This window comes from Piliocolobus tephrosceles, chromosome 11 (assembly GCF_002776525.5).
Source record: "Piliocolobus tephrosceles isolate RC106 chromosome 11, ASM277652v3, whole genome shotgun sequence".
Classification (NCBI taxonomy): domain Eukaryota; kingdom Metazoa; phylum Chordata; class Mammalia; order Primates; family Cercopithecidae; genus Piliocolobus; species Piliocolobus tephrosceles.
The window spans coordinates 64895586-64922697 of NC_045444.1; the positions used below are offsets into that span (position 1 = coordinate 64895586).

The 27112-nt window shown below is 37.6% G+C and overlaps 1 protein-coding gene and 1 long non-coding RNA gene across 2 annotated transcripts in view; one reads left to right on the forward strand and one right to left on the reverse strand.

Annotated features, from left to right (window-relative positions):
• Positions 1–1748, forward strand: part of LOC111542782 — a 52457-nt gene extending 50709 nt beyond the window's left edge. The window contains exons 2-3 of the long non-coding RNA XR_002731659.1: positions 197–293; positions 1146–1748. This is a non-coding gene — a long non-coding RNA (uncharacterized LOC111542782). The remainder of the gene's footprint in view (positions 1–196; positions 294–1145) is intronic.
• Positions 1–27112, reverse strand: part of CCDC141 (coiled-coil domain containing 141) — a 208812-nt gene that overhangs the window by 34095 nt on the left and 147605 nt on the right. The window contains exons 9-16 of the mRNA XM_023212346.1: positions 21726–21867; positions 19955–20074; positions 18096–18287; positions 11222–11401; positions 5353–5532; positions 4649–4774; positions 2232–2420; positions 1144–1323 (exon numbers count right to left, since the gene is read on the reverse strand). Coding sequence (XP_023068114.1) covers positions 1144–1323; positions 2232–2420; positions 4649–4774; positions 5353–5532; positions 11222–11401; positions 18096–18287; positions 19955–20074; positions 21726–21867 — 1309 coding nt within the window. The remainder of the gene's footprint in view (positions 1–1143; positions 1324–2231; positions 2421–4648; positions 4775–5352; positions 5533–11221; positions 11402–18095; positions 18288–19954; positions 20075–21725; positions 21868–27112) is intronic.

A 27112-nucleotide genomic window follows, 5' to 3' on the forward strand; every position in this document is an offset into this window, starting at 1 on the left:
TTTTTGTAGTTTTAATAGACAGAGTTTTGCCATGTTGGCCAGGCTGGTCTTGAACTTCTTGGCCTCCTAAAGTGCTGGGATTACAGGAGTGAGTCAATGTGCCCAGGCTGAAGAAGGATTTTTTTTTTTTTTAAGAATCAATGTCCAGTGTATTATTGATGAAAATTTGATCTGGGAATATTTCCTTCTCTTTTAGGCCCCTCTTTTGAAGTCTGACAGTGGCAATCAAACAAATCCAATGAGCCCTGGCTAGAATCAGGAGACTTGGACTGCTCCATTCTGGGCTTTTATGGGTAAGGTGGGAATTTCTGTTTGCCTCACATTCTTCATCCATAAAATGATAACTCTGGCCTGGGTGAACTCTAAGATCTAGATGGTCTTCCAGATCAGCAATGCTAAAACAGCCTTCCTTGGCCAACAAAAATAGAATGTAAACACAAAAATAATTTAAAATTGCCTAGTAGTCATATCAAAAAATCAAATAAAAAGATAGAGTAAAATTAATTTTTATAATATAATAACCAACTATGTCCAAATATCACCATTTTAACATGTAAGTAATATAAAAAATACTAATATGATTGCTTTTCATAATACCTCTTTGAAATCTGGTGTGTATTTCATACTTTGAGCATCCTCACTTGTTGCTAAATTTTGATCAGAAATATTTGATCTGTATTTTAATTTTTTTAATTTACAGTTTCAAAAGTTGATTCCCATACCCAAATTGCTCCCAACATACTTAAAAGTTTTCCAATAACTATACTGATGATCAATTTTTAAATTTGTGTTTAAATTAATGCAAGTTAAATAAAATTAAAACTTTAGTTTTTTAGTTGCATTAGGCACATGTCAAAGGCAAAAAAGTGACTTAGACACTGGACTATATAGATCTACTATATAAATACTCTTAAAAATTTTTTTATGAGAATAGAGGTATTCAACAAGACTTTTATATTCAGATTTTCTACTTAAAATTTTTTCTCTTGACAGAGGGTAGAAATGAATCACAAATAACTACCCCAATGGTTTAATTTATTTTTAAATTTAACATATACTAAGCAATCTGCCTGGTTTCTTTCATATGCTAGCCCAAGCCCCAGTTAGAACTGAGTCTAAATGATGGTGTTGTTGGATGCTTACAGGCCGCTGCACTGATGAGATGATGTCCACTCCTAAGGAAAGGGCCAGTCTGTGGAGATGATCTACACGTGCTTGCTTTTCCTGAGAGCACCAGAGGTGAATCTGCACATCGTGAGCATCACCCAGTTCCTTCGGCTGCTCTACAAACTCCAGCTCTCTTGATCTGATGAGATGTCGCAGCTAAAATTTAGGGCATTAACAATTAACCTGGGTTTTATATGAAGACAGATTTTTTTTTTAAGCCTAATTTCTATAGCACATTTTGCTAGCTGGTCAAAATGCTGCCAAGGCCATCTATAAACTGTTGGCATTAGCCAAATAAGTGTTAGAATGCTGCAAATCCAATGGTGGTAAAATTGAACTGCTAATGTCGTCAGTTCCATTAAAGAAGGAAATTCTTTTTGGTCATGAACCAAAACCTTAGCAAGATCTAGGCCTGTGCTCTGAGTAAATTTAGAGGTTATTTTAAAGGGATATTAATTAATATTCCTCCATCTTATGTTAATAGAGACCATTACTATGAAGTTTTTGTAAAAATGCCACCAACAAATAGCATTCCATGATGTCAGGTACTTGAAGTGCAAAAAAAAAAAAAAAAAAAAAAATTGAACTTGGTTTCTGCCCTCAAAGAGCCTACAACTGAATTGGGCGGGGCAGAGGGTAGGGGAGGGAAGCTACGCTTATCAAAAAGTCATTAAGAATCAAGATAGTAAAATGCAAGACATGTGGAATAAACAATGAGCTCTAGGATTTTTGAAGAGAGAGAAATCACTCCAAGTGAGGTAGGATTGTTGGAAGGAGGTATAGGATTTAGATAAGAGGGAGGAGAAAGACAGACTTGTCAAATAATGGCAGCCTGAGAGTCAAGGGTTGGAGTTAGATATGTGTGCATCATTTCTGAGGGATGAAGAGCTCAGTTTGTCTGGAACAAAAGGAAGAATAGGAACATAGTGAGAGTAAAGATAGGGGCCAGATTGTGTAAACTTCTGATATTAGAAGATACAATTTGGCCTTTATTATTTAATAATTCATTTTTAATTGCATAGTTTAAAACTCAGGATTTTTCAAACATCCCTTCGAAGCCTTACCGCCTCCTTGACTTGATGGAACTGGACCACCTTGTACAGGATATCCTCGTAATCCTGGATTCTCTCTTTCTGTTTTTGTTGGAGGTGAATGAGGTCCTTCAGTTGTTGAGACTTTTCTTTTACAGGGGCTCCTTTGCCAGTTAACTCCTCTGATTCTTTCATAATGTACTGAACCTCATCATTTAATTGCTAAAATATTGAAAGTGATAAAAAATTTTGCTTTTAAAGAACTTTTTTACTTTACAACTGACAATATAAAAGTCTAAACAATTAATCATTCATTCATTTGTCAACAAATACTTAATATGAATGCCCCACCCTCCAAAAAATTTGGGCATTGTGCTGGATGATAGAGATACGTTTTTCTATATTCATCTGAGAATTAAAAAAAAAAAATAGCATGAGCAATGCAAAAATGTTTCAAAGCTATGTGGAAAAACAAAGTCATACATTTCTATGGCATACTGAATATTCTATTCATCTGTTAAGTAAATGTATTTTAGATATTTTGTGCAGCCCCATGATTATCTCTGATATTTAATACAGAATCAGGTGGTATGGTAAAAACACCATGAGGAGATGAGTGTAAAAATATATCAGGGGAATAACTTGTGCTCTGTGATAAAAGAATGATCAGAATGAACCACCAGCTGAACAGCATAGTAGACAGACTGTTTCAAAAGCAGTCATCCCATGATCCACAAATAGCCATCACATGTAGGAAAGGATAAACTGCCTTCTCTTTCACCCGGCATTGCTCAGATACCCCTTATGGGAATCCAGATTCTGGAATAGAATTTACAATGGGGGCATACTTTAAAGAGAATGCTACTGTAGGCTGGGCACGGTGGCTCACGTCTGTAATCCCAGCACTTTGGGAGGCCAAGGAGGGTGGACCACCTGAGGGCAGGAGTTCAAGACCACCCTAGCCAATATGGCAAAACCCTGTCTCTACTAAAAGTACAAAAATTAGCTGGGCGTGGTGGCATACACCTGTAATCCCAGCTACCCCAGAGGCTGAGACAAGAGAATCACTTGAACCTGGGAGGCAAAGCCTGCAGCAAGACAAAATTGTGCTACTGCACTCTAGCCTGGGCAACAGAGTAAGACTTTGTCTCAAAAAAAAAAAAAAAAAAGAGAGAGACAGAGTGAGAGAAAGAGAGAGAATGCTACTATAATTTCAAGTGTAGATCTTTTGTATGAAAGATAAAAGCAATGGAAATGATTTTTTATTTTTATTTTTTATTTTTTTGGTGAATACAGGAGCATGTTTATTTTGAGGTATGCACCGGCTCAGTGGATTTACTTCCAAAAAGCTGGGTAATGGAAATGATTTAGACTAAGGAGATAATTTTTCAGAAGAGTGACCTAAAAAGGGTCTTTGAGTTTAAGCATTTGGGCATCAAATATATGTGCACCACAGTGACAGGGCTAAAGAAGTGTGGCAATGGTCCTGATTTAGAGGAACTTACATGTACATGCAAACGTGCACACAAACAAAACACATATAAGCAGATAACATAGGGTGTATTAAAGAACCTAATATAGGCCAGTCACATTTGCTGAGAGTTTTAAAGAGTTTGCTGTGGGTTACAGTGGTGGGTGTGTTTGTGTGTAGCAGGCGTGGTGGTTATGTTTTACATTGGTTTTTGTCTTAAAGGAACCTACAGTTCCCTAAAGGAATCTTCAATCTTCTGATTCTGGGATTCTTTGAGGCCCACATTTATGAAGTAGTGACAGCTAGAAACACAGGTATCTAAATTTTGCAGCAAAGCATAAGAATCCAGGCAGAAGTATGATGTGACTAGCAGCTGGCAATTTTTGGCAGTTGTGTCACATTTTGGAGAGGCAAGAGGTAGGGAAATAGGGACTATGTTAAGCAGTCAGGGTCAGGAACATGACTTGTGGTTTTGTTGCTCATATTCTGAGAGGTGGAGTGGAGAGCACAGCAAAATTCCTGGGGTGATGGTACATGCCTGGGGTGCTGGTGGGTGAGGACAGTGACATAACAGTGGTCACCTCAGGGACCCAGGGCAGCAGAGCCTCTGGGCCCGAGGTTGCCCATCCTTGTTCTGAGATGTCTCAATTTAAAACACCTCTGCACTCCCCAGGAAAAGAATTAGAGTGAAAATACAGGATAAATATATTACTAGTTTAATTAGCCATGTGAATTTTAAAAATCTAAGCTAAAAATCTGTTTAGGACATTTTGTAGCCCAAATGTTGGTATATCATCAAATTCAAAAGAATGCAGGAAAACAGTAAGAAAAATGTCTCTACAGTGGATTTTTAGACAAGCAATACTTTTGTTTAAAAAACAGAAATTCACCAGCCTATTACAATTAATCAGGTAAACTGCAACCAAACAGTTTTAAATATTTTTTCCATTCACCCAAATCCAGCAATATATTTCTTCACCTGGAACTGAGGCTTCATGTCATTCCATTTTTGTCGTAGCTCTAAAATGAACTGGAGGCTCCCTCCAAGGTCAAGTGCAGACACAGGCATAAGTACTTCCTGAAGAAGTTTTAAGTTGTGAGTAGTCTGAAATAAATATCGGACAGTTACACATGCATTTTCTTTGACATCTCCAGCAAATGTGGTCATTCTAGTAATGACAGAGTGTGATCAAATTTTTCAAACCCTATGAAAACACTCAGGATGTGGCATGAGCTCAGGGTTCTAAACAACCAAGGAGTAAGGCCCTTGGTTTCTGCTGCCTTTTTTGGTTTTATTGTGGTAAAATATACATAATAAAAGTTACCATGTTTACCATTTTGGGGTGTACATTTCAGAGGCATCATATTTAATACATTCACATCATTGTGCAATCACCATCACCACCATCCATCTCCAGAACTTGTTCATCATCCCAACCAGAAACTCTGCACCCATTAAACAACTCCCCATTCCCTCCTTCTCTCTCCCAGCCCCTGGTAACCTACATTCTGCTTTCTGCCTCTATGAGTTTGACTACAGGGACCTCATTTATAAGTGGAATCACACGATATTTATCCTTTTGTGTTTGGCTTATTTCACTTAGCTAGTGTTTTCGAGGTTCGCTCATGTTAGCCTGTGTCAGAATTTCATTCCTTTTCACACCCCATTGTCCCTTGCCTCACCTTTTTAAGTTGCTCTTTGAATGCCGCCCACTGCTGTTTGACAGGCTTGCTTTCCGTGGCTTTAAGCTGCCATGCCAGCCGAAGGAGGCTAAGTTCTTCCCGTTCTGCTTTCTGGTTTTCCATGATGTTCTTCACGATGTACACTTCATTTTCCACATTTAATATCTCGTTCTCTTTTGCCTGTTAAATTAATAATTCATATAATAGCTTTTCTTTCCCAAGAGATACAGCTTTTTGTTGTATATAACTATTTGACAAGGCAGATTCTTTATCACAGCCAAAGCAGAGCACGGTTCTCACATCCCAACAAGTTCGAACTCCCTGCGCAGAGGCACAGTTCAGCTCTCGGAACCCACATACTGTTCTTAGACGTCAGGTCCCGAGTTCTTCAAGACCCAACGGGTGTTTGAATTCCTACCTAGGGTCTGGTTATTTCCTGGGGTTTAAAAGATTATTTAATGAGCAGGGGATCCAGAATTTTTGAAGTCAAGATTTAAAACATGCGTATAAGTATACCTATATGCATTTTAAAGATACTCCATCTTTTATTCTAACACGCTCATTAGAATACATCAAAATATCAGTACTGAGGAATAGGAGGGGACAGATTGTTCGGGACCAGTGTTTTTCTTTTTCTTTAAACTATTCCATTGTATACATTGCAATTATTTTAAACGTTCTTTGCTGTTTCTCAAGTTCCTCCATTTTGTGAGAACTGAAATGGGTCTGTATCTCTGTATTCAGAACTACATCATACACCGTAAGCACGGTATCTAAAATCGAAGATTTCACTTCCAAGCTTTCATATGTTCTGCTTTACTGATTAGAAATCTTTTAAACAATGGTTTTAAACAAGGGGAAATTCAATTAGTGGTAAAATGATAATAGGAGCAAAGAGTAAGACTACGCGTGCTTTATTTCTGTAGAAACATTTAAAAAATGCACAAGAACATTCATTTGGCAAAACAGTTATTATGTTTTTTAGTAGCCAGTCTTTCTCAATAAATCTTCAAATTTCTATCATCTCAATGACAGCAATTGATAGTATCATAAATATTTAACAGGATATTTTAAAGATAGGCCATTTTATTTTAAAATTATTTTAAATGATACTGATATTGTGCACTTATATTTTTATATAATTTTATACATTATAAAGTGGCAACTAATTCCAAAAAATATATATATTTGTAGGTCCTGAGTGAGATTTCCTCCATGAAATTAATAATCTAGTAATAAAATGATATATTCTCTCCTTATTAATAACAATACATAATAAATTATGAAAGATATTAGACAACTCAGCAGAATCCACCCCAAATTATACTTTTATCTATATTATAAAGTTATCTTTCACATATTTTAAAGAAATGATTAACCAGAATGTAATGTACTATATAATTTAACATAAATTTTGAAACTGCAGCATGCCAATGACAACTTTAATCAGAAGGATATGGTGGATTCTGAGTGAGGTCTAGAGAAAGGAGAGCTATAGTAAGATTCGTAGATGTCTAGCTAGTAGGATCTGTGAAAAGTGATCCTGTATTTGGCAGATGAATATTTTGGCCACTCAAGAAGATTGAATAATTTGCCTGAGGTCTAATCAGTAAACACAGTACTCATTTTACTTCCATGTAGGGCATGGAAAATTTTTGCCATAATCCAGTCTAAATAGGCCACTAAAGCATTCATTTTTCACTTGTATTCATGCACCATGAATGGTTTTCTGATGTCTTACTTGTCAGATACCTTGATAATAGGAAGGCTGTATCCCAGATAGCATTCTTGGTACTGACCATTATAAATAAATAAATTGGAACTTTCATCAAGACATCTGTCATAATTTGAACCTGAATCAGTTTCTCTGATCTTAATGATTTTTAGATGAACTGAAAAATTTTCTATTTCTGGCTTGAAAATTTGAGCCACGACAACCCAATAAAGAACAGAACACTCAATTGAATATACCAGCTAGCCTCTGCCTTCTTGACGAGCAAACTGGTCACCATGATTCAACAATAATGTTTGTTTAAAAGCCTAGTGGTCCAAAAGATATGATGAGAATGAAAAAAATTGTTTTACTTACTTTACCAACAATTTCATCTCTCCAAATGTTGCTAACCAATAAATTTCATTATCATGTGGGCTTTAATTTTAATCAATAAGGAGGAACTTATTTATCGTATGACAGTGGCAAATACCTTGGGGTAGAGTGACCATGTTTATGACATCAAGATAAAAGATCACCAAAGCACAGTAGTAAAATACATGCTATTTCTGGGAGATCTAAGTAGGCATTGAATATTATGATAACTTAAGTTTATTTAGATGTAGATACAAAATATAATTTGGAATGAGTTATTGTTGCAGATCTTTAAAAATGAAAATCTGACTGTACAATCTTAAACATTCTAAATAAGTAACAAAGGACTTCTGGGTAGAATGGAGTAGCCAGGGGCAGAGCAGTGCTTTTGCTTAGAATACCTAGAAAAGCTAGGTAAAATGCAGAGGGAATCCATTTGAAGGAAGCAGAGAGCTGCTCTGCAACCAGAACTAGAGAGGCTGACTCCAGAGAGAGAAGAACCTCACAGTGGTGAGCTCACCTGTCATCCCAGGGGGATTTCCCAATTCTGTGCAGACAGGAGGCTGATAATCGAGACTTCCCTGGAGCAGAGTAACCAACAGAGATTTTGGCAGACACTTGGAGGGCTTCAAGCACAATGATCTTCTTCTAAAGAAGATTGACAAAATAGTGGGGGTATATGGGGCAGTGGATTAAAAAACCTAAGCTAAAGGCCTCTGAAAAGCAGAGTGGAGTTTTTCAGCAGACTACCCAAACAAAGATTGGAGTTTGCGACCTGCCAGGGGCACAGATCTCAGAGAAAGCGCCTGGCTCTTAATACAAAACTCTGGGAGCCTGAGGGGACAGGACTATACTGCAAACCCAACTCTGCCAGCTTCTGATTGGCTTCAGTGATTGCCCACCAACACCTGCCTGGAGAAAGAAGGGTGACCTTTTCTAGAAGAAGAAAACACCATCTGCCGATCCTCCAATTTTTTATACATAATGTCTGGCATTTGATAAATATTCACTAGTTCTGCCAAGACACAGGACTACAGGACTGGAAACCAAGTGAAAAATTAGACAATAGAAACAGCTCCAGATCGCCTGGGTACTGTGGTTCATGCCTGTAATCCCAGCACTTTGGGAGGCCAAGGTGGGCAGATCACTTGAAGTCAGGAGTTCGAGACCAGCCTGGCCAACATGGTGAAACCCCGTCTCTACTAAAAATACAATTATTTGCTGGGCCTGGTGGCGGGCACCTGTAATTCCAGCTAATCTAGGGACTGAGGCATGAGAATCACTTGAACCCGGGAGCTGGAGGTTGAAGGGAGCTGAGATTGCGCCACTGCACTCCAGCCTGGGTGACAGAGCGAGACTCCATCTAAAAAAAAAAAAAAGAAAGAAAGAAAGAAAGGAATAAAAGAAAGAAAGAGCTCCAGATCCAAATGTTGTAGTTAGCTGACAAGCACTTTAAGTGCCTAGGGTTAATATGGTTCAAGAAAGTATTGGAAGGATGGGAAAAGTGCAGACAAGAAACAATTTCGTCAGCAATTTAACTCTAATAAATAAAAGTACCAACTGTAGATTCCAGAACTAAAATTTCTGAAATGAAGTTAGTAATAAGATAGACAAAATTATGCAGTTTGAAAGTATTTGAATTCCCTTAGGTAAATCACAAACATACGTAATCAACAGATGGGAGAAGATTGATTGAACCATGTAAAAGTGTGAGAGAGAGACAGAGAGAGAGATAGATGGATAATACATGTTCTAAATGTTCTAAACGAAAAATAATTTTTTCTTTACAGTGAAGTACCTAGATCACATAGGTACATGGGCAAATTGCTTAGCAAGTTTTCTTTAATGCTTAAGGATAGTGTTGGATAAATTAGAATTAGCTAATGTATATTTTATTTCCAAGTAGGTTTAACAAGAATGGTCTTCAAACAACAAAAGTTGAAACAAGACAAAGAGAAAATTGTAGCTCAAAGTAGATGAGGGTAGTTAGACCCTAACTCTTCCAAATGAATTCAGGCTCCAGACTGAGATTAATCACATCTCAGGTACAGAGAAAATTGCAGCTGTCAGTTATCTTTGAAAATCTACAGAAACTAGAAGGGCTATAAAATTAGAGAACAGAAAATGCCCTGATTTTCAAAAGGAGGAAAGGATGGATTACACAATTTACAGATTGGTAAGCTTCACACTGAAAATCAGTGCAATAAGTTCATTACTTATCAAGCACTTTGTGAGCATTTTGGAAAGAATGCCTTGATCACTAGGAGCCAACCTGATTTGTGTCAAATTATGTCTGTGTCATTGATAGGATACTAGGTAGGTAAACCTTCTTTTGAGCAGTTTATTTGAGAAAGTCTCCCATTATAGACTTAATACAAAGATTATGAAGTAGTGGCTGAATTAAGTATTATTGGGAGCATTCATGATTATTTTAAAAACTGGTTAATCAATAGACTGCTTCATGAACTGGAATGTCAATCTGCCCTTTAGGCATTTATATTTAAGAACTAATTGCTGCCATAGAACGCTTACTTGTCATATCTACAGAATTAAACCCAAGACAGATGGCTAATATACTAGATAGGTTCAAATTAGTTTAGCAAGATGGGATCATGTGTGAAGAATAACAAAATAAAATTAAATAAGAAAATATATAAAAACTCACATTTGTATAAAAAAGGTAAATGGCTGATACAGGTATAATATGGGAGAGACATGGTTTGACAGAAGCTGCAATAAAAATATTATGAGAGTTTTGTTTTATCACAAGCTTAATATGTACCAGCAAAGTGAAACTACTGCTAAAAACGTTAGCATAATTGTAGGTCTCATTAGTAAATAATAATGTCCAGTTTATTGTACTCTGTGTTGCACCTGTAGTTCACTCTTTGGTTACATGTAATGAATGATCTCGACAAACCATAGAAAATCCTGAGAAGGGAGGATCAGCATAGAAAGAAAAATAAAGCTCCTTCATAAATGATGGAAAGGATTTTTAATGCTGCAGAAAACACTCAGACATAGCAACTGTTTTTAATGTTGGAAGGACTTTCATATATAAGAGAAATTAAATATGAATACTTTTTGTCCCTGTGTAGCTACAGAAGATTAGGAGTAGATATGGAAACAGATATATTTAACATTAAAAAAAAAAAAAGTTTTCTAGCCGCTGGCATTCTCCAACAATGAAATGAGCAGTTTCATTAGGAAAATACTTGAGGTATTGAAAGAGAAGTGGACTAAGCATCTATTAAGTATCCTATAGGGAATTTTATATCGGTTATGGGTGGATATAAGGATTCTAGAATATTTTACAGACATAATTCAAGACAGCTAAAGGTTAGGATATTTTTCTAAATGCAACCGACCTTTACAACAAAAAGATCTGCTAAGGTAAGAAACTCTTCAAAAGAAGATTCATCTTAGAAGTTGTCTTTAGCCCCTAGAAATTTTGAAAGGACCTTGTTGCATGCTTTCAACATAACAGAACTTTTGGGTGGACTTCTGCGGACTCTATTTAATAATAACAATGTTGCATTTGGATTACAGTCACTCTTTCTTCTTAATAGTTAAAACAACCTTCCTGTTATAAACTAACCAAAGTTCTAGGCCAAGTAAGCATTTAAATATTGGGCTTCGGGACTGGTCTAGGTTGAATGAAGCTAATGAGAACTTCCTAGGAGAGAACTGCTGATTAATAGACAGCTGAACCTTTGAAATTATTATTTTGACTTTGATGAGTAATCCTTGCAGAAGGTGTGATCCATTTAATGTCATTCTTACCATGTTTATTAAATTAAGGAACTCAAGCCCTAGATCTTGTGTTACAAAACCCTTCTTTAAAAATAGCGGCCACTGCTTCTCAATCGAGTCAGAACAAGGCTTGGCTTTAGCATCATCCTGCTCCTTCTGAGGCATTTTGGTTTCATAAAATTCTTTTAAGCTCTGAAACTGCATCTCTACCTAAAAAAGAAAAAGAGAGTTAAGAACACTTAAACACATTTTTTTAAAGAAAAAGAACAGTAGATTCCAATAAAAGCCTATATAAAACCTAAAACTACATTTTCTGAATTTTTAATTTTTAAACATTTTATTTATTTATTTATTTTTAGAGATAAGGTCCTTTGCTCTGTCACACAGGCTAAGAGTGCAGTGGCACGATCATAGCTCACTGCAGCCTCAATCTCTTGGGGTCAAGCGATCCTCCCTCCTCATCCTCCAAGTATTAATAGTTAAAAACTACAGACTATAGGCACTCGACACTAGGCCTGGCTAATTTTTTTTGTTGTTTTTTTCGTTTTTGTAGAGATGAGGTCTTGCTATGTTGCCCAGGTTGGTCTCGGACTTCTGGGCTCAAGAGATCCTCCTGTCTTGGCCTCTCAAAGTGCTGAGATTACAGGCATTAGCTACCAACCCCAGCCCATTTTCAGAATTTTTAAAATAATTATTGAATGTTTTCAACTTATTGAAAAGATATAAAAATCTATTTGGATTGTTGATTGTTTGGGCAGAACACTGAGCTGACAGGTTTATTAAGCATAAAAACTAATTATATAAACATCATATTTATAAATTCTGTGTTTATATGTTTTTCAATTTGGGACAATTTATGTCAAAGACTTGGGTGGTTTCATTTAAAGCCAAGTTTCATAATTCAGAAGAAAGATGCATACATAGAATCAGATAATATAAATAAGTAAGAAATATAGGCCAGTGAAAGATGATTAGTAATTAGCAAATCACGATTTACTTCTAATCAGCAATAAACCAGAATAAAAAAAGTATAAATAATTCTTAATTTTCTGCCAAAGTATTAATATTAAACTGCCTCCATGAGCTAATCTCTTATTAAGGTACATTACTATGCTTCCCTGGAATTATATTTTCTCATTTGCTAACCAATGTAAGCAATATTAGATCATTTTAAATCACTCTCCTTGAGCAGAGTTTATATAAAATCAAATGTGTCTGTAGACCTACAGATTAATATGTAATTGGATGATATAGAAATAGTAGAAATTATTTGACACAAGTTTGTATGCATTTTCAGTAACATCAATGCCTGACGGGACTAGAGTTAAATAGCTCGTAACTCCCAGTCTAAACACGGTAAGAAATTTCAGGCAATGGTTAGTCACTATGTTTTAAAGATTTTAACATTGTTCTTGATTTAACTGAACTTGATAGGAGAGCCTGCAAATAGCTCTCAGAGACAGAAGCTCTCGCCTCATTTCCATATTCCACTTATACACGCCCCTACGTTTTGCTGATGCTTGTTCCCTCAGCCCAGAATGATCTTTCCTCAGTTTTCTTCTCTTATTTATCCTTCATGAGCAGTTAAAATGCCACTTCCTCCATGGAGCCTTCTAAGATGCCCTAGTAATAATTAACTATTTTGGGGGGTATTCAAAGATAGTTCTAGGAGAAAGAGAGCCATAATCAAATTATTATGACACAGAGACACATATATAGACAATATTATGGGCACACTGAGGAGAGACCACCAACTCTATATGGAGTAAATAGGGAAGCACTTCCCAAAGGAAGTGACATTTGATCTGTGTCTTGAGTAATTGTCCAGGGTGAGAAGGCATCAAAGGTGATCCCGGATGGGAGGGATAACTTGTGTAAAAGTGTGAAACACTAGCTGTGAAGGCACTCACTGGTTCAGGGGACAATACATGATCTTAGTGTGAGTGAAGTAGAGGTTGCACAAGCTGAATGGTAAGATAAGAGACGGAGGGATATTTGTGCTGGGATAAAGCTGGCCAGCAAGTTTCAACCTGCTTCCTACTGTAACCAACATAATTGAGATACATTCTGATTAGGTTGAAACCACTGATAGATGACTCGGAAATCAGCATGGCAATCATCAGGGCTTCAATAAGATCATCCATTATAGGCTGGGTGTCAATATTATGGGCAGTCAGTTATGTGCAATTCTCAAAACACAAACTTTAATTCATCCTTCTTTTCTAACTGCTCAAAAAAGCCTCCTTGAATGCAAATGAGAACCATATTATTATAGAAGTTCCCTTAACTCTGTACCAGTTGATTTAGGTGACTCAATGGGAGATTTTATTCATTTTTGGCAAAAGTTATTTGCAACTTGCTTTATTACACTTGTCAAATTACCTGAATTTCAGGAGGTAATGTGATCAGATTTGCCTTAGAATGACTTTTGTTTTGACTACAATGAGAAGGGGAGTGTGAAGGGGTAAATACAGGAGGCAAACTGAGCAGGCAGAAGATGACATCATTAAGCTGGATAAGAGATGATGCCAGCCTGAACCAAGGAAGTGATGGTGCAAGTGCAGAGAAAGGGGAGTTCAGAAATCTTTTAGGTTGGCTCAATAAACAGATATGGAAGAGCACGGCCTTTGAAATAGGAAAAACAAAAAGGAAATAATTTGGGATTAAACTTCAGCTTTGACGTTTGCTAGTGCTTGATCTTGCATACCTCATCCTTCAGAGCCTCAGTTTCCCATATTTACAAAATGGAGATCTTAGTAACTAAAACATAGGGTGCTATAAGGATTAAACAAAATCAGGAATGAAAAGCACAGTACCTAGTACAAAATAAATGCTCACTGAGAAAGTGATTGAAAGAGACATAGAAGCTTCTAAATAGCATTCCTGAAAGGATGGTGGAGTCATTAACCCAATGCCAAAATACAGAAGGAAAAGCATATTTGAGGAAAAGACACCAGCTGTGTTTTGCTGAGTTGGAGGAGCCTACAGGATACATAGCTAACTGAAAGCATCGGTTTACAGCTCAGGAGAGTTGGGGCTCAGGAACCACTTTTGAGTTATTGGTGAAGAAACCATAGGTGGGAATGTGGTTTTTGTAAAAAAAAGTGGGTACAATGTGCAAAAGAGAGGGCACATGCAAGAACTCTATGACCCACCATGCTTTAAGAACAAAAAAGAAAAATGAACTAGGAGAAAGGACAAGGAACAGACAAAGAAGTAGATAGGATGATTCCACTTAGGTGAAATATTCAGCAAAGGCAAACCTAGAGAGACAGAAAGTAGATCAGTGCTTGCCTGAGGCTGGGGGTGGGAGCCAGGACTGCCTAAAAATGTATGCCAGTGCTCTTCTGGGGATGATGGACATACACTAAAACTGGAGTGCTATGTTGGTTGCATGATTCTATAAATATAGGAAAAATCACGGCATTATGAAATATGTGAGTTTCATGCTACGTAAATTATACCTCAGTAAATCTGTTATTAAAAAAAAAAACCCAAAGGAGGTGAGAGTGGGTAACTGGGTCAAATAAATGCTGCAGAAAGATTAAGCAGGATGAAGACTGAAAATATACTATTTCATTTGTCAACCAGTAGGTAGCTTAAAAGAATGTTTTTAATGGAGTGAAGAGGTGGCAAGTGGAAGGGTTGAGACAGGAATAAAGCGAATTGCAGTAGGACAAGGACAGGATGAGCAAGTAGAGGTGAGGAATATCTTCTTCCCATTTCAAGAGTCCAAATTTGAGCCTGGGCATCAGGAAGAAACCCCATTTCTACAAAAAAAAAAACAAAAAAAACAAAAAAATAGCTGGGCTTGGTGGCACATACCTGTAGTCCCAGCTACATGGGAGGCTGAGGTGGGAAGATCACCTGAGCCTGAGAAAGTTGAGGCTGCAGTGAGCTGTGATCACGCCACTGCACTCCAGCCTGGGTGACAGAGGGAGATCCTGTCTCACAAAAAAAAAAAAAGGTCTACATTTGAAGAAAAATAAAATGATGGAGTGGTAGCCTTGGTGAGGGCAAGACTATATGGACATAACTTTAGAACAAAGGGAAAGAAGCAATGGAAAAGAAACCTTTTAAAAATCAGAGGATGGCCGGATGTGGTAACTCACACCATAATCCCAGCACTTTGAAAGGCCAAGGCGGGCAGATCACCTGAGGTCGGGAGTTCGAGACCAGCCTGACCAACATGGAGAAACCCTTCTCTACTAAAAATACAAAAATTAGCTGGGTGTGGCAGCGCATGCCTGTAATCCCAGCTACTCCTGGCTGAAGCAGGAGAATCGCTTGAATCCAGGAGGTGGAGGTTGCAGTGAGGCATAATTGCGCCATTGCACTGCAGCCTGGACAACGAGAGTGAAACTCCATCTCAAAATAATAATAAATAATAATAATAAAATTAAAAAAATAAAATTAGAAGATGATTGCTGGAGCTAGATGCTGAAGGATGTAGGAATATTCAGGAAAAGACTAATCATAGATTTGTGCTGGACAGGAGCAAAGACTTTTGTTTATTGGAACTCATGGAAGACGGGTGAATATGTCAACAAGTTTGGAAGTCAAGGCCATTATTGTCAATGGCTTCATTTTTTTTTTTTCAGTGACATATAAGTTAAGAACATTGGATGAGATTTAGAGATAGAAACTAAGGTAACATGCTTGAGAATTGCTACCAAATGGGCACCAACTAGGGAGCGTATGGGAGACCCAGCTGAGTCAGAGGCTCGTGCATTTGTAATGGGGCCAATCAGCACAATTGTATGATTTTCCACTGGAGTGTCTGGAAGCTTGGAAAGAAAGGCTGAGTAAACAGACTATTGGATTGATCTCGTATTGGGAGTTGGCAGGGTTAGTCAGGGTGGAGGGCAGGGAGTTGAGGGGATGGAGAATGGAAAGGAAATGAGTAACCATTAGCTAGTGAGGAAGAAAGGAAAGCCAGAGGAGGAGTGAAGTAATGTACGGGGAGCATCGCCAGGACTGGAAGGATGGAAGCCTCTGCCAGGTAGAAAATCAGATTTAGCAGAAAACAGAAAGCAGGAAGCTAGAATGTTCTGATTAAATTGTTGTTTGCAAAGCTAAGCCTTCTGGTCCAAAGGCCAGAGTGGATCAAAGTGGATGCTTAACTGAAGGCTGAGGAGGTTCATTTTTGGCAATGAAGATACAGAAGGCAAGCACTTCTTTGTAGCTTCTCTACCATTTCACGTACTGCATTATAATATTCATCAACAAGATAATTCTGTCAGTAGGGAATAGTTTGGAACTTGCCAAACCATGAGAGTTTAGGGTCAAGAACTAAAAAGAACACGAAGGATAAACGCTCGAGGGGATGGGTACACCATTCTCCATGATGTGATTATTACACATTGCATGCCTGCATCCAGTCATCTCATAAATATATATACCTATGTATGCACAAAAATCAAAAATGAAGAAAAAAGAAAAATAAAGAGAAAAAGCTAAAAAGTCAGAAGGGACAAACAGTTGAGTAAAAATGTAGAAAAGGATGCAGTGGTGAACTGAGAATATTATAAAGGACTTGGACAGAGGAGAGGTGTGACGGCAGGATGGTGGTGGTGAGAGTTAAGAAGGAAGGTGTTGAGAAGGTGGAGGTAAGAAGAGGAAAAAATCAAGCACATACTTGTCTTGGGTTGGCTCCACCCTTGAGTGAACCCTGCTGGCTCTGCCTCCCACTAAACCAGCACCTCTCTGCCTGAAGAGGAGAGTGATCTATATTTGCATGGGGGTTACTAGGATAGGGGTTAAATAAAGTGGGACTCTAGGGCTTTTCTATTACTGATGCCAGCTTCAAGAAGCAATGACCTTTGAGATGGAACCTAGTGTACTAGAGGGAATATTAGAGGTTGTCTAGTATAACCAGACAAAATAAGGCCTCAGAAGAAATTCTGAGGGGTAACATAGGAAGACACATCATACAAGGCAGATTTGAGACTGAACCCAGTAGCCTGTATTTTCCAATTCTGTGTATTTCAAATGAACCACACTAACTGCTAAGGTATTCAAAAAGATCCATGGTTTAGAAGATGACTATTTTGAAATACTTTTGTTGTCTGTTTAGGATATTGTAAATATTTGTGGGATGTAGTAAAAATTATTCCAATATAACCAGTTTGTTTATTTGTGCATACACCACACTATCCACACATACAAATTTGTATGTTTTTAATAAAACAACTTATTTTTTGAGCCTTTGTATGGTGCCTTGAAGAATGTGAAAAAACAAAAAACAAAAAACAAATAAACAGAATCTCAGAACCCCAAACTCACTATGCCCAACTGAAGGTTAAGCTTGGGAACTGGGTCACACACACAAAAACTACTTTGCTTTTGTTTCCAAACAGATAACTGTAATTTTACAGCTTTATGTCATAGACTCTACTCCCTCTTTTCACATGTTTACTTTATCTTACGTAAAATGTAGATTTATTGGGTGTGCAACAATGCATAATTTACTTTTTCCCCATGTAAAAGTGTAGGTTTTCACATGTACAATATAGACTTGCTGAGGCTAATCAGAGCCTCACAAGAATGTAACCAGCTGCCTCACTGCCTATCCTCCCTCCTTTTTGTTTTCCTTGTGCTTGCCCTTTCTCCTTTAAATACTGAAGTTCCCCAAACCCCCTTTGGAAAAAGCACAGGTCACAGGTGCTCCTGGGATTTTTATTTTTTCCCAGGCACATGTCAACCTTGGCTAAATAAACCTTTACAGATTGAGAACTGCTGCAATCACTCTTTGGTTTACAAGAATACAGGGCCTATAAGTGAGCCCATGCACAGGGGTAGAGGACATGGAACTACCCACCAAGGCAGAGCATATATGCCCACAGAAAGCAAGGACATGGGCAGTGGCCACCTTGCTGAAGAAGGTTAACACATAGTACCATACCTCCTCTGATGACTTCAGAAATGCCACGTAAGTTTGCAGGACTTGTGATCTGTAGTCAATGCTTTGGCCAAATAGGTTTAATTCTTCTGCTAGCCATCTAGCTTTAGAGGAAAGTGATACCATTTTATCAGATTCAAATTCGTTTTTCTCCATCATGGTTTTTGCAGCTGCTTCTAATTCATGTGATGTCTCCTGTAAAATCAAAGCACTGGAGGTCAGAAACTGACAGGGGAATCATGAACATTCACATTTCATTATCTTCTGCATATCCATCAATTATGATTACTAATTGAACTTATACCAAGAATCTCCTCAATAAAGAAAGACACAACTTCCAAAAGACAAAAAAAAAAAAAAAAAAAGAAGGGCACTTTAGAATGAAAATCATCACAAATTATTCTTGGTTCTATCAGCTATATTTATTTTGAGCACTCTATTTTCTGTGTCACAGATAAAAGAAAGGTTGTTTGGTATGAAAGGTTAAAAATGTTTTAAATAATTTAAATGAATTAATTATACATGAGATTGCTATTTGAAATTTAACAATACCTCTAGCAAATTCCTAAAGTAATTTTATTACATAAGAGATGGCAAATTTACAAAACTTATTCATTAGTTTTTAGTTTACAAAAAGACGACATATCGATAGTGCAGTCTTATTTAAATCTCTATCTAGAAGGGCTAGTAGGGAAAATATCACATATCAGGCCTAAATAACCTAAAAAATCAGTGACTTTGACTTGCTCAGGGATGTTCTCCTATGTTTTCTTCTGAGTGTAATTTCTGTTATGTGAACTCCAACCACTGATTAAATGGATGAATAGAAATTGTAGCCATGACGATTACGCATGTCATAGAAAGAGCCATGTAAAATTTCATGTGAGAACAACCTAAAAACCAAGCAAAAGGAAAGAAAAAACCTCTGCAGCAATGACAGATTGCTTCCCTACTTGTGATTAATATGCTTCCCAAGTACTCCATTGAATGAAGGCAATTTTAATTTACAGGCCCTGCTTCATGATAGCACTGTGGGAAGGAGAGAAGTGGGGAATTTCTTCCCTTGTAATCTCCTTCCCATTTCTAAAATGTTTAACATTAAAAAATGAAATTGAGTTTGGACATAAGCTTTAAGTATTCTAAATAATAAATTAAAAATACCCCATTGAACAAAAAATTGGTGTGTTTGTGAGTTTCCGGTGGGGACACAGTCCATGAAGGAGGCTCTTCTGCTGAGAACTGGAGTCACAGGGCTCTTCCTGCAGACCTGGGAGAACCAGAGGAGGGCACTTGACTTAGGTTCCTTAAACTTTGCTGGAGCAGACAGAAACTTCAGGGCAGGTTTGGAGCTAAGTGCCACGTGAAACGGGTAGGAGGGGAGCTGGAGAAGGTGCTATGATGGGGGTGCGGCACTTTCTGTCTCTGAGTGTTAGGTAAGCAAACAAGGTTGTTTTAATTTATATCCTTGGAATCTTGCAATAATGCACGTTGCTTCTGGTAATTTTTTGGTAACTTGCTCCTGCAGAAAAAATTGCCAATAGTCAGAGAAGCACTGTCCCTGCCTCCTCTGTCACCCCCAAAAAAAAGCTTTTTTTTTGAGAAACCACCCAGGCAAGAAAGGGAACCAAATGACCAATACCCAGCTGTAATGCTGACTTTCAGTGAGCCCAAATGTCCTAATAAATGCACATATAAATATAATTTAGACATGTAAGAATATGAGTTTTTAAGTCATTGTGCGCTACATACGAATTTAGAATTGTAAACCTCAAGGGTGCTAGGATTAAGTTTATAGCTATCAAAAAATTTAAAAATTATATTTACAAAATTATAGCCATAATAATCATTCTCATTTTACTTACCTTAGCTTGGATATCTAGTTCCAGATATTTATTCAAAATCTTCTCTGATTCAGAACAGGTGGAACCGACATTCATTGCATTAGAAAGTACTGGACTGATTTTCTGAATTGACATTTCCACCTTTAGGAGTGAATAATATATGGCAGTCTTAGTAATATATTTTGCATATATGTACACATATATGTCAGGAAGATAAATATTATTTTATAGATTCTCGTTATACTTGAAATATATTTTACCAATATTAATCTAATATAGTTTTAAATATTCAGAATTTCATATTTTAATCATGCTGCTCTTCACAGGAGGTAATACTTGTGGCCCACCAACAAAGGTTATATGTGGAAAGGTATTTCTTTTATTAGCAACTGTGAGATATAAGCAATCATCCCCATCCTCTAAGAATTTACCTATATTACCTATGAAGGATAATGCACTTGCTAACACATCAACAGAGATGAATTTATCTGTAAGTGGAATGGGACCCAATTTACAGGCACATTTTAAAGGCAAGATCCAGAGCATGAGCATTGCAGTATTTTGGGAAGAGGGACTCTAGGGAAGCACCAAACCCTGGACATGTCATAGTAAAACACAGGGGCATACTTAGGACATTTAATTGATGAGCTTGGAGGACTACGATTTGATCCTCAGTGGACATGAATCATTGACTAAAATGACCCTTGAAAGGCTCTGTTCCATTCAAGTTACATGCTTTGTCCCGTTGCTCTAACTCCAGTCCATACTCCTCAGACTCAAATTGACTCCGAATTGGCAATAGGACAAGTAGCAGCAGCTGAGGTCCTACTGTTCCACCACCACCAAATTAGCTTGGTTCTCAAGCTCCAGGGGATGCAGCACCACAGCTGCCACCATATTTGGAAACTCCCCGAACCCAGGCACCAGAACGAGGATAAAATTCCCAAGTTTCTGATTACTAACAGGTGAGGAGGCAATTTAAATACAGACATTGATATTTAATGTCCTCTCCAGTGAAGGGTACTAACTCTATTCATGTAAGTTCAGGCACATAAGTCCATCGTATCAAATGAAAACATCGTGGAAAATTTGAGACCGAGCCTCTACAGCAAGATTCATTAGCATCAATGCCATTGAGATATTACTAGTTTTTGGTGAAGATAAATAATATTTTTATTTAGTCAAATTGCAGCTCTTTCGTTTTATTCCCCTTTGGAAACAGGAAGTAAAATTCTTCCATATGAAGCCATCATGTTCACTTCGCAGAGAGGATTTTCACATGTATGTTTATATGCAGAATGACTGTTGCCTCGCACTGGTCTAGTTCAAGAAAAAATAACAATGGCAATTTATTCCTTGAAGAACCTAAAACTCATAATATTTGCTATCTGTCTATATATCAATCTATCTACCTATCTATAGTCCTGGTGTGGTATGGTACCAAGGTAACAGAAACTTGTGCATATTTGAACCATGCTCAGAACGATGCACATGAAAGATCCACTCTATTCCATAGAATACTTGGTTCAGTTAACACAGTACTGTGCAAAGCGGGAACTGCCTTTGTGTATATACCTTCAGGCCAGAGGCACAGACAGGCCACCTGGGTCAGGGATGGTTGATGAACAATAGTGAATTACAACCCTGTCTAGTTCAATTAAAGGACCCAATGTGGAACATAAGGGCAGTCTAAGGAGACATGCCCCTGTCCTCCCACCATGCCCACATACTGCCCTACGATACCATCTATTATCACCAACTTAGATGTTTAAGTTTTAGTTGATGAAACTACCTTCTGCAGATAACCCTCCACTGAGGCTGTTAGTTGTTGTTTCTTAAGAGCATATTCCTTGTGCGCTGAACACTGTTCAGTCAGATGATCCACTCGTCTCTTAATGCACCCCATCATCTCGTGGATGCCAGACACCTGAGAGCTGAACAGAACAAACCAGCTGTTAATTCACTCTACCCCAATATAGAACACAGATCTGCTTTCATGTTAGGTAGGCATTGGTAAAAGGCATCAGCTTTAGGATAATAGAAGTTAAGTAGCTATCATCTCGGTATAGCAGAAAGCAAAAACAAATTATATTCTTTTGTTTTGTCAGTCAGTCCTGAGGGAAAAGGTGAGTTATGGGTTTTTGCAACAAGGTCTAATCTTCTTTTCTAAAGGCTTACTTTTTAATATTTCTGTAGGATATTTTGAAAACCTGATGGCAAAGCCACAGTGTGTTTACCACGACTTTTCCTTAGGGTGTTATTTAAAAACTTCATTTATCGAAAGATGCTCTTTGAACAGAAATGTGGATCAGCCAATTAACAAAGCATTTACTAATCCAATGGTGTAAAATATTTATATAACACTAAGGTCCTTGTTCTCAATGATTATGAATGCTCAAGGCTGTATTCATTAGATGAAAACCAAGTTACCACCAACAATTAGAAATCAAATATACTTGTTGATTAAAAAAAAAAGAAGCAAAGCCTCCCATTATCATTTTTGTGCCTGTGCTAGCCTCATGAGACAAAGAAAAGTGACATGAGAGTTCCTGCAACGAAAATGCCTCTAAAACAATGCATGAACTTCGAGTTGGACCCTACCTCCAGTCCAAAGACATCTTAACAAGCTTCCTAATATTGTTGATGGAATGAACACTTTTAAATTTCCCAACCTATCCCTAAGACTATTTAAGAAGTTGATGTATTTCATTTCCCCTCAGTCATTTCCTTCGCATACTGTATTAATAAAGATTAACATGATAGCCCTTAAATTTAATTACCGAGAGTTTAAAAAGAGCTCAGAATAAGGTACAGGTTTCAGTCATTTTACCTCAAAATAATTAATTTATGACTCTGTAAAAATGAATTTAATTAGTAATGAAATGAGGGCAAGATCCTAAAGGACTGGGAGGTAAAGTAACCTCACTGGAGTGATGACGAGGCCACTACAGAGCTGGAAAACGCTGAGGTGTGTCTTGTGGACCACAGGAGTCTCAGATACATTTAATTGGAGGAAAATATGAAACCACTATGAGTAATCTTATTCCTGACACATAATGTTTCACAGATGTTACATTTTAAACATTTAGTTTTGCATTTTAATACGTAGAGACAGTGAAGAATATAATCAAGACATCAGGAGATTTTTCTCATTTATCATTAAGAAATTGTTCTTAATAACACTAAATTCCATAATTCTACAAAAGCAGTGTATTGGTAATATGAATTGTATTTTGACTAGGCTTTAGACTTTGAAATATTGTTTGCTCAAAAGGCATTTTAAAGCCCAGTTTTCCTGTATACTTTAGGCTCCAAGTTTTCTGCAGAATATGGAAACCTGGAATGAGAAAAATAAATTGAATAAGGGGCATTGTGGAAAGAAGGTACAGAGAACAAAGGTTGTGAAAGGAAATGGGCAAACACATAGAGAAGAAATATAGCTGAAAGTGGCAGAAAATGCCATTATTAAAATAAAAGGAATTTGGAAATGATTAATACAATTAAGAAAGAAAAGCCAAGATAAAAGGTGCCCACTCCCACCTCTGAGCTGCCCTTGTGGTCCCACCCCAAATGCCCTTGGCGTCCATTCCAGTTAGGGGCTATTTTACCAACTAAACTTAGAATACAGGCCTCCCTGGTCCCAAGAAGCTGTAGCTTGGAGGGGAGTCCAAATTCTGAATAGGCTACTCCCTGGGGAAAACTAGATCTCAGTAACCAGCTCCAGCCAAGCCTCTTGATTCCTGTTCACATTACTCTTTATTCCCTGGCCTTCTCCAAAGAATAAGACTGTTAGCCGGCTTCTTGCAGTTATCTATAAGTCCTAGCCATGATGTCTCAGGTATCAGAAGTACCAGAACTCAGACCCACTCTCTGACTCTCACCTGAACTTGCTCTAGCATCTCCTCCCCCTCCCAAATTTCCCACTTGAATCCCTACTTTGTCTTAATTATGATGCTCTAATTCAACACTCACACTAAGACCAGCCTCCTCTTCGGCTATTTGAATCTAAAATGAACTCTCTTTCTAAAATGGCATCACTCGATTGTACAGTGTCATGGGAAATATAGATTATAGATGCACACTTCTTATAAATTTGCATATAGTCATAATAATAGCTACTATTTAATACATTCTTGCACCAAACATGCCACTTTGTTAAGTGCAATAGATGCATTATTTGATAGACTCCTTAAAATAACTTTGTGAAGTGTCAGAAAAGCAGCAATAACTTCAATTTTTAGCCAATGAAACTGAGCCTTCACAGGTGACATAACTTGCCCTAGAGACACACATCTAATAAGTAGCAAAGACTTGATTTAATGTCAAGTCTCTCTGCTACCTGAATAGATAGACTTAATATACTTAACAATTTTATTGAATTAATGATTAGTTATACATCTTACCTTCAGGAAATTTAAGGAAAAACAGATTACATTGGTTTAGTTTTTACCATAAAATGCCATAACTACAACTAATAAAAACAGTCATTGAGCTCTTACTGTGATAAGGCACCATTCTTAATGTTTTAAGTAGTCTCTTTTCTAATCCTCATAACAACCCTATGAGCTGAGTAGGATTGTTATCCCCATTTCATAGATGAGTAGACTGAGGAACACAGAGAGTCTCAGTAACTGGCCCAGATCTGAAATGGCTGACATCTGATCTCAGAGTTCACATTCTGCCACCTCATAGTGCTTTTTCTGGGTCTATGACACATGACTTGGGGTAGGGAGTATTTTCTCCTCTAAAATTTCACTTTGCCTTGAGTTGAGTGTTCTTGGCTGTCGTAGAATCAGGGGTGGCCTGGCTGACATGCTCCTTTGAAACCTGGCTTTTCCAGGTAATGCAATGCCTGCTGCAGTTTTCCAAGTGGCCACTAGAGGGTCATGGTAGCTTGTTCAAATTACAACCTGTCTTGAAGGTCCCTCCAGCACAAAAAACAGGTAAACAGAACCAAACCAAGCATTCCTTCCATAAAAGTGTTGCTTTTTAAAGAACCTACAATTTCAACTTAGGTGAATCACAACCAACCATATAGGATATCTCTATCTCTCTCTGTTTTTCAGTAACCTTGTAGATTCTGTCTCATTTTGTGGTGATTTATGCCTTATTACGTGTATCTATTGCGTTGTAAATTCTTTGAGGGAAATAAATGGTGTCCTATTTATTCTTATATCCCTTGTAGCCCTGAACACATAGCCTTTTAAGTAGTCAAATATCAATGCCCATTTTCAAATAAAATAAAATAGTCTCCGGTCATTGTTTAAGGGAAGAATACACATAGATTTAAAGATTGAGAAGAACATACGCACAGTTACCGTATTTGGAATGTCATAGTAACAGTGTCCAGCAGTTTTAAACAACGATGACTTGCACTTTTGGCCACTTGTAGAAGTTTTAGGCTATCCAAAGACTGCCCAATTTCTTCTTTGGTATGCTTTGGCATTTATAGTTAGGTTAAACCAAATTTATCATGTGTAGTTTGGCTTGATACTTCCTTCTATTTAAAGCTTTAGAGGGACAAACTGAACTGCCTTGTCATTCTGTGCATCACTGCCCATCCTGTGTGTACTCCATTCTCACATGTGGCTTAGATCCTTTTCTCGAGAAGAGAAGTTTCCATTTATCTTGGTTACTATAGCCAGTTCCCATTTCCCTCTCTCTATGCCCTTATAACTTGGTCATCTCTGTCTGATTGGGCAGTAACCAGTTCCTTTTCTCTGATTCCCAATTGGAAGATACCCATCACATTCCCAGTCCTAGGGCTTTCTCTATTCCTTCTTAGTGACATCCTAATCTGCAGGTTACATTTAGCCCTGATTCCATCCTTTTCCATTAGAAACTTTATACGGTGATACCAGACTTTTCTTTTGAAAGTTCTAAAACATTTTAAAACCTGCATAGCATGCATATTGACAGTTTCCTCAGCACTTGAACGGCAGGTGGTCTGATCAAAGGAAAGGTATGACCCCACTCTTTGCCAGCAATTCTTACATGAACTGAAAATAAATTAATAGAATCTCATCAGTCTCCCAGAAATGAGTCCTATTACTTTGCAATCTTATTAAACTAATGATGAAACTTGGTTGAACGAAAAACGTGGTGCCCTGTCACTTTGTTCTGATTTGGAAGCAACACTGCCCATGTGCAGTCTGATTGGGTGGGAGAGGGGCTAACAATGGGCTAGACTTCTAGCTCTAACAGTGTGTGGCTCTGTGATTTGCATTGGAAATATTGATTGACCTTTGGGCCCTCTCTGTAAGAATGGATTAGAGGATGCCTGTCTGTAGTGTGAACATGCGGTACCTCAGATTATTCCTGATGTTGACTTTGAATTTTCCAAGCATCACAGACTGTGAAGGCTTCTTCAGGCATTTGTTAGAAACTCCAAATGAGAACATTCTCTCCCTTACTCATTCAGCCAATAGAGGGGAGTGGAGGAGGAAGAAAAATAATTACTTTTTTTTTGTTTTCTCAAAGAGCAGAGAATTTGGTTTAAGAATAGGCTGTTCTATTTACTGTATGGAAGCAGTTGCCTTATCTTTGCATTTGTTGTAAATTGGGGCTGGAGGAGGGGAGCAAATTCCAATGTTAATGTGTTCTAATGATCATTTCTGAATAATGGTAAGTTGCTTTCAAACCTTTCATAAATTACTATTGTCAGCCCATCTGCATTAGGAGCTGAACCAGATGGTAAGCACTTGACAGCTTACTCTGTCTCATTGGGAGAGATCAGCTGACCATATTTTTCTTTTTGTCTCTGGACAAATCATACTTTGAAGATGGAAAAAAATCTTCCTTATCTTTAGCTTGCTGCTTCTTTTAACGGGAACCTGAAGAGTGTTTTTTTATGTTTATGATTGTCTTTATTTTTGAGGAAACAACTGCTGCTCTCTAGTTTTCATCCCTACTTTGAGAAAGTGCCATTTATACTGTAGAAGTAAAGTGCCTATGTTTCTACAATAAATTTGATTCTTATTTAAGTTATATACTTTGAAAATCTCTCCCACCAAACATATCTGTCTGTCTCTGTCTCTCTCTCTCTCTCTCTCTCTCACACACACACACACACACACACACAATCTTTTATGTATAGATAACAAAGTAGAAACAGAAAGCAGTAAGTGTGGCTGAAGCTACAGGGCACCTGAGTTCTTGTTCAGATGCATGTAGAGATGG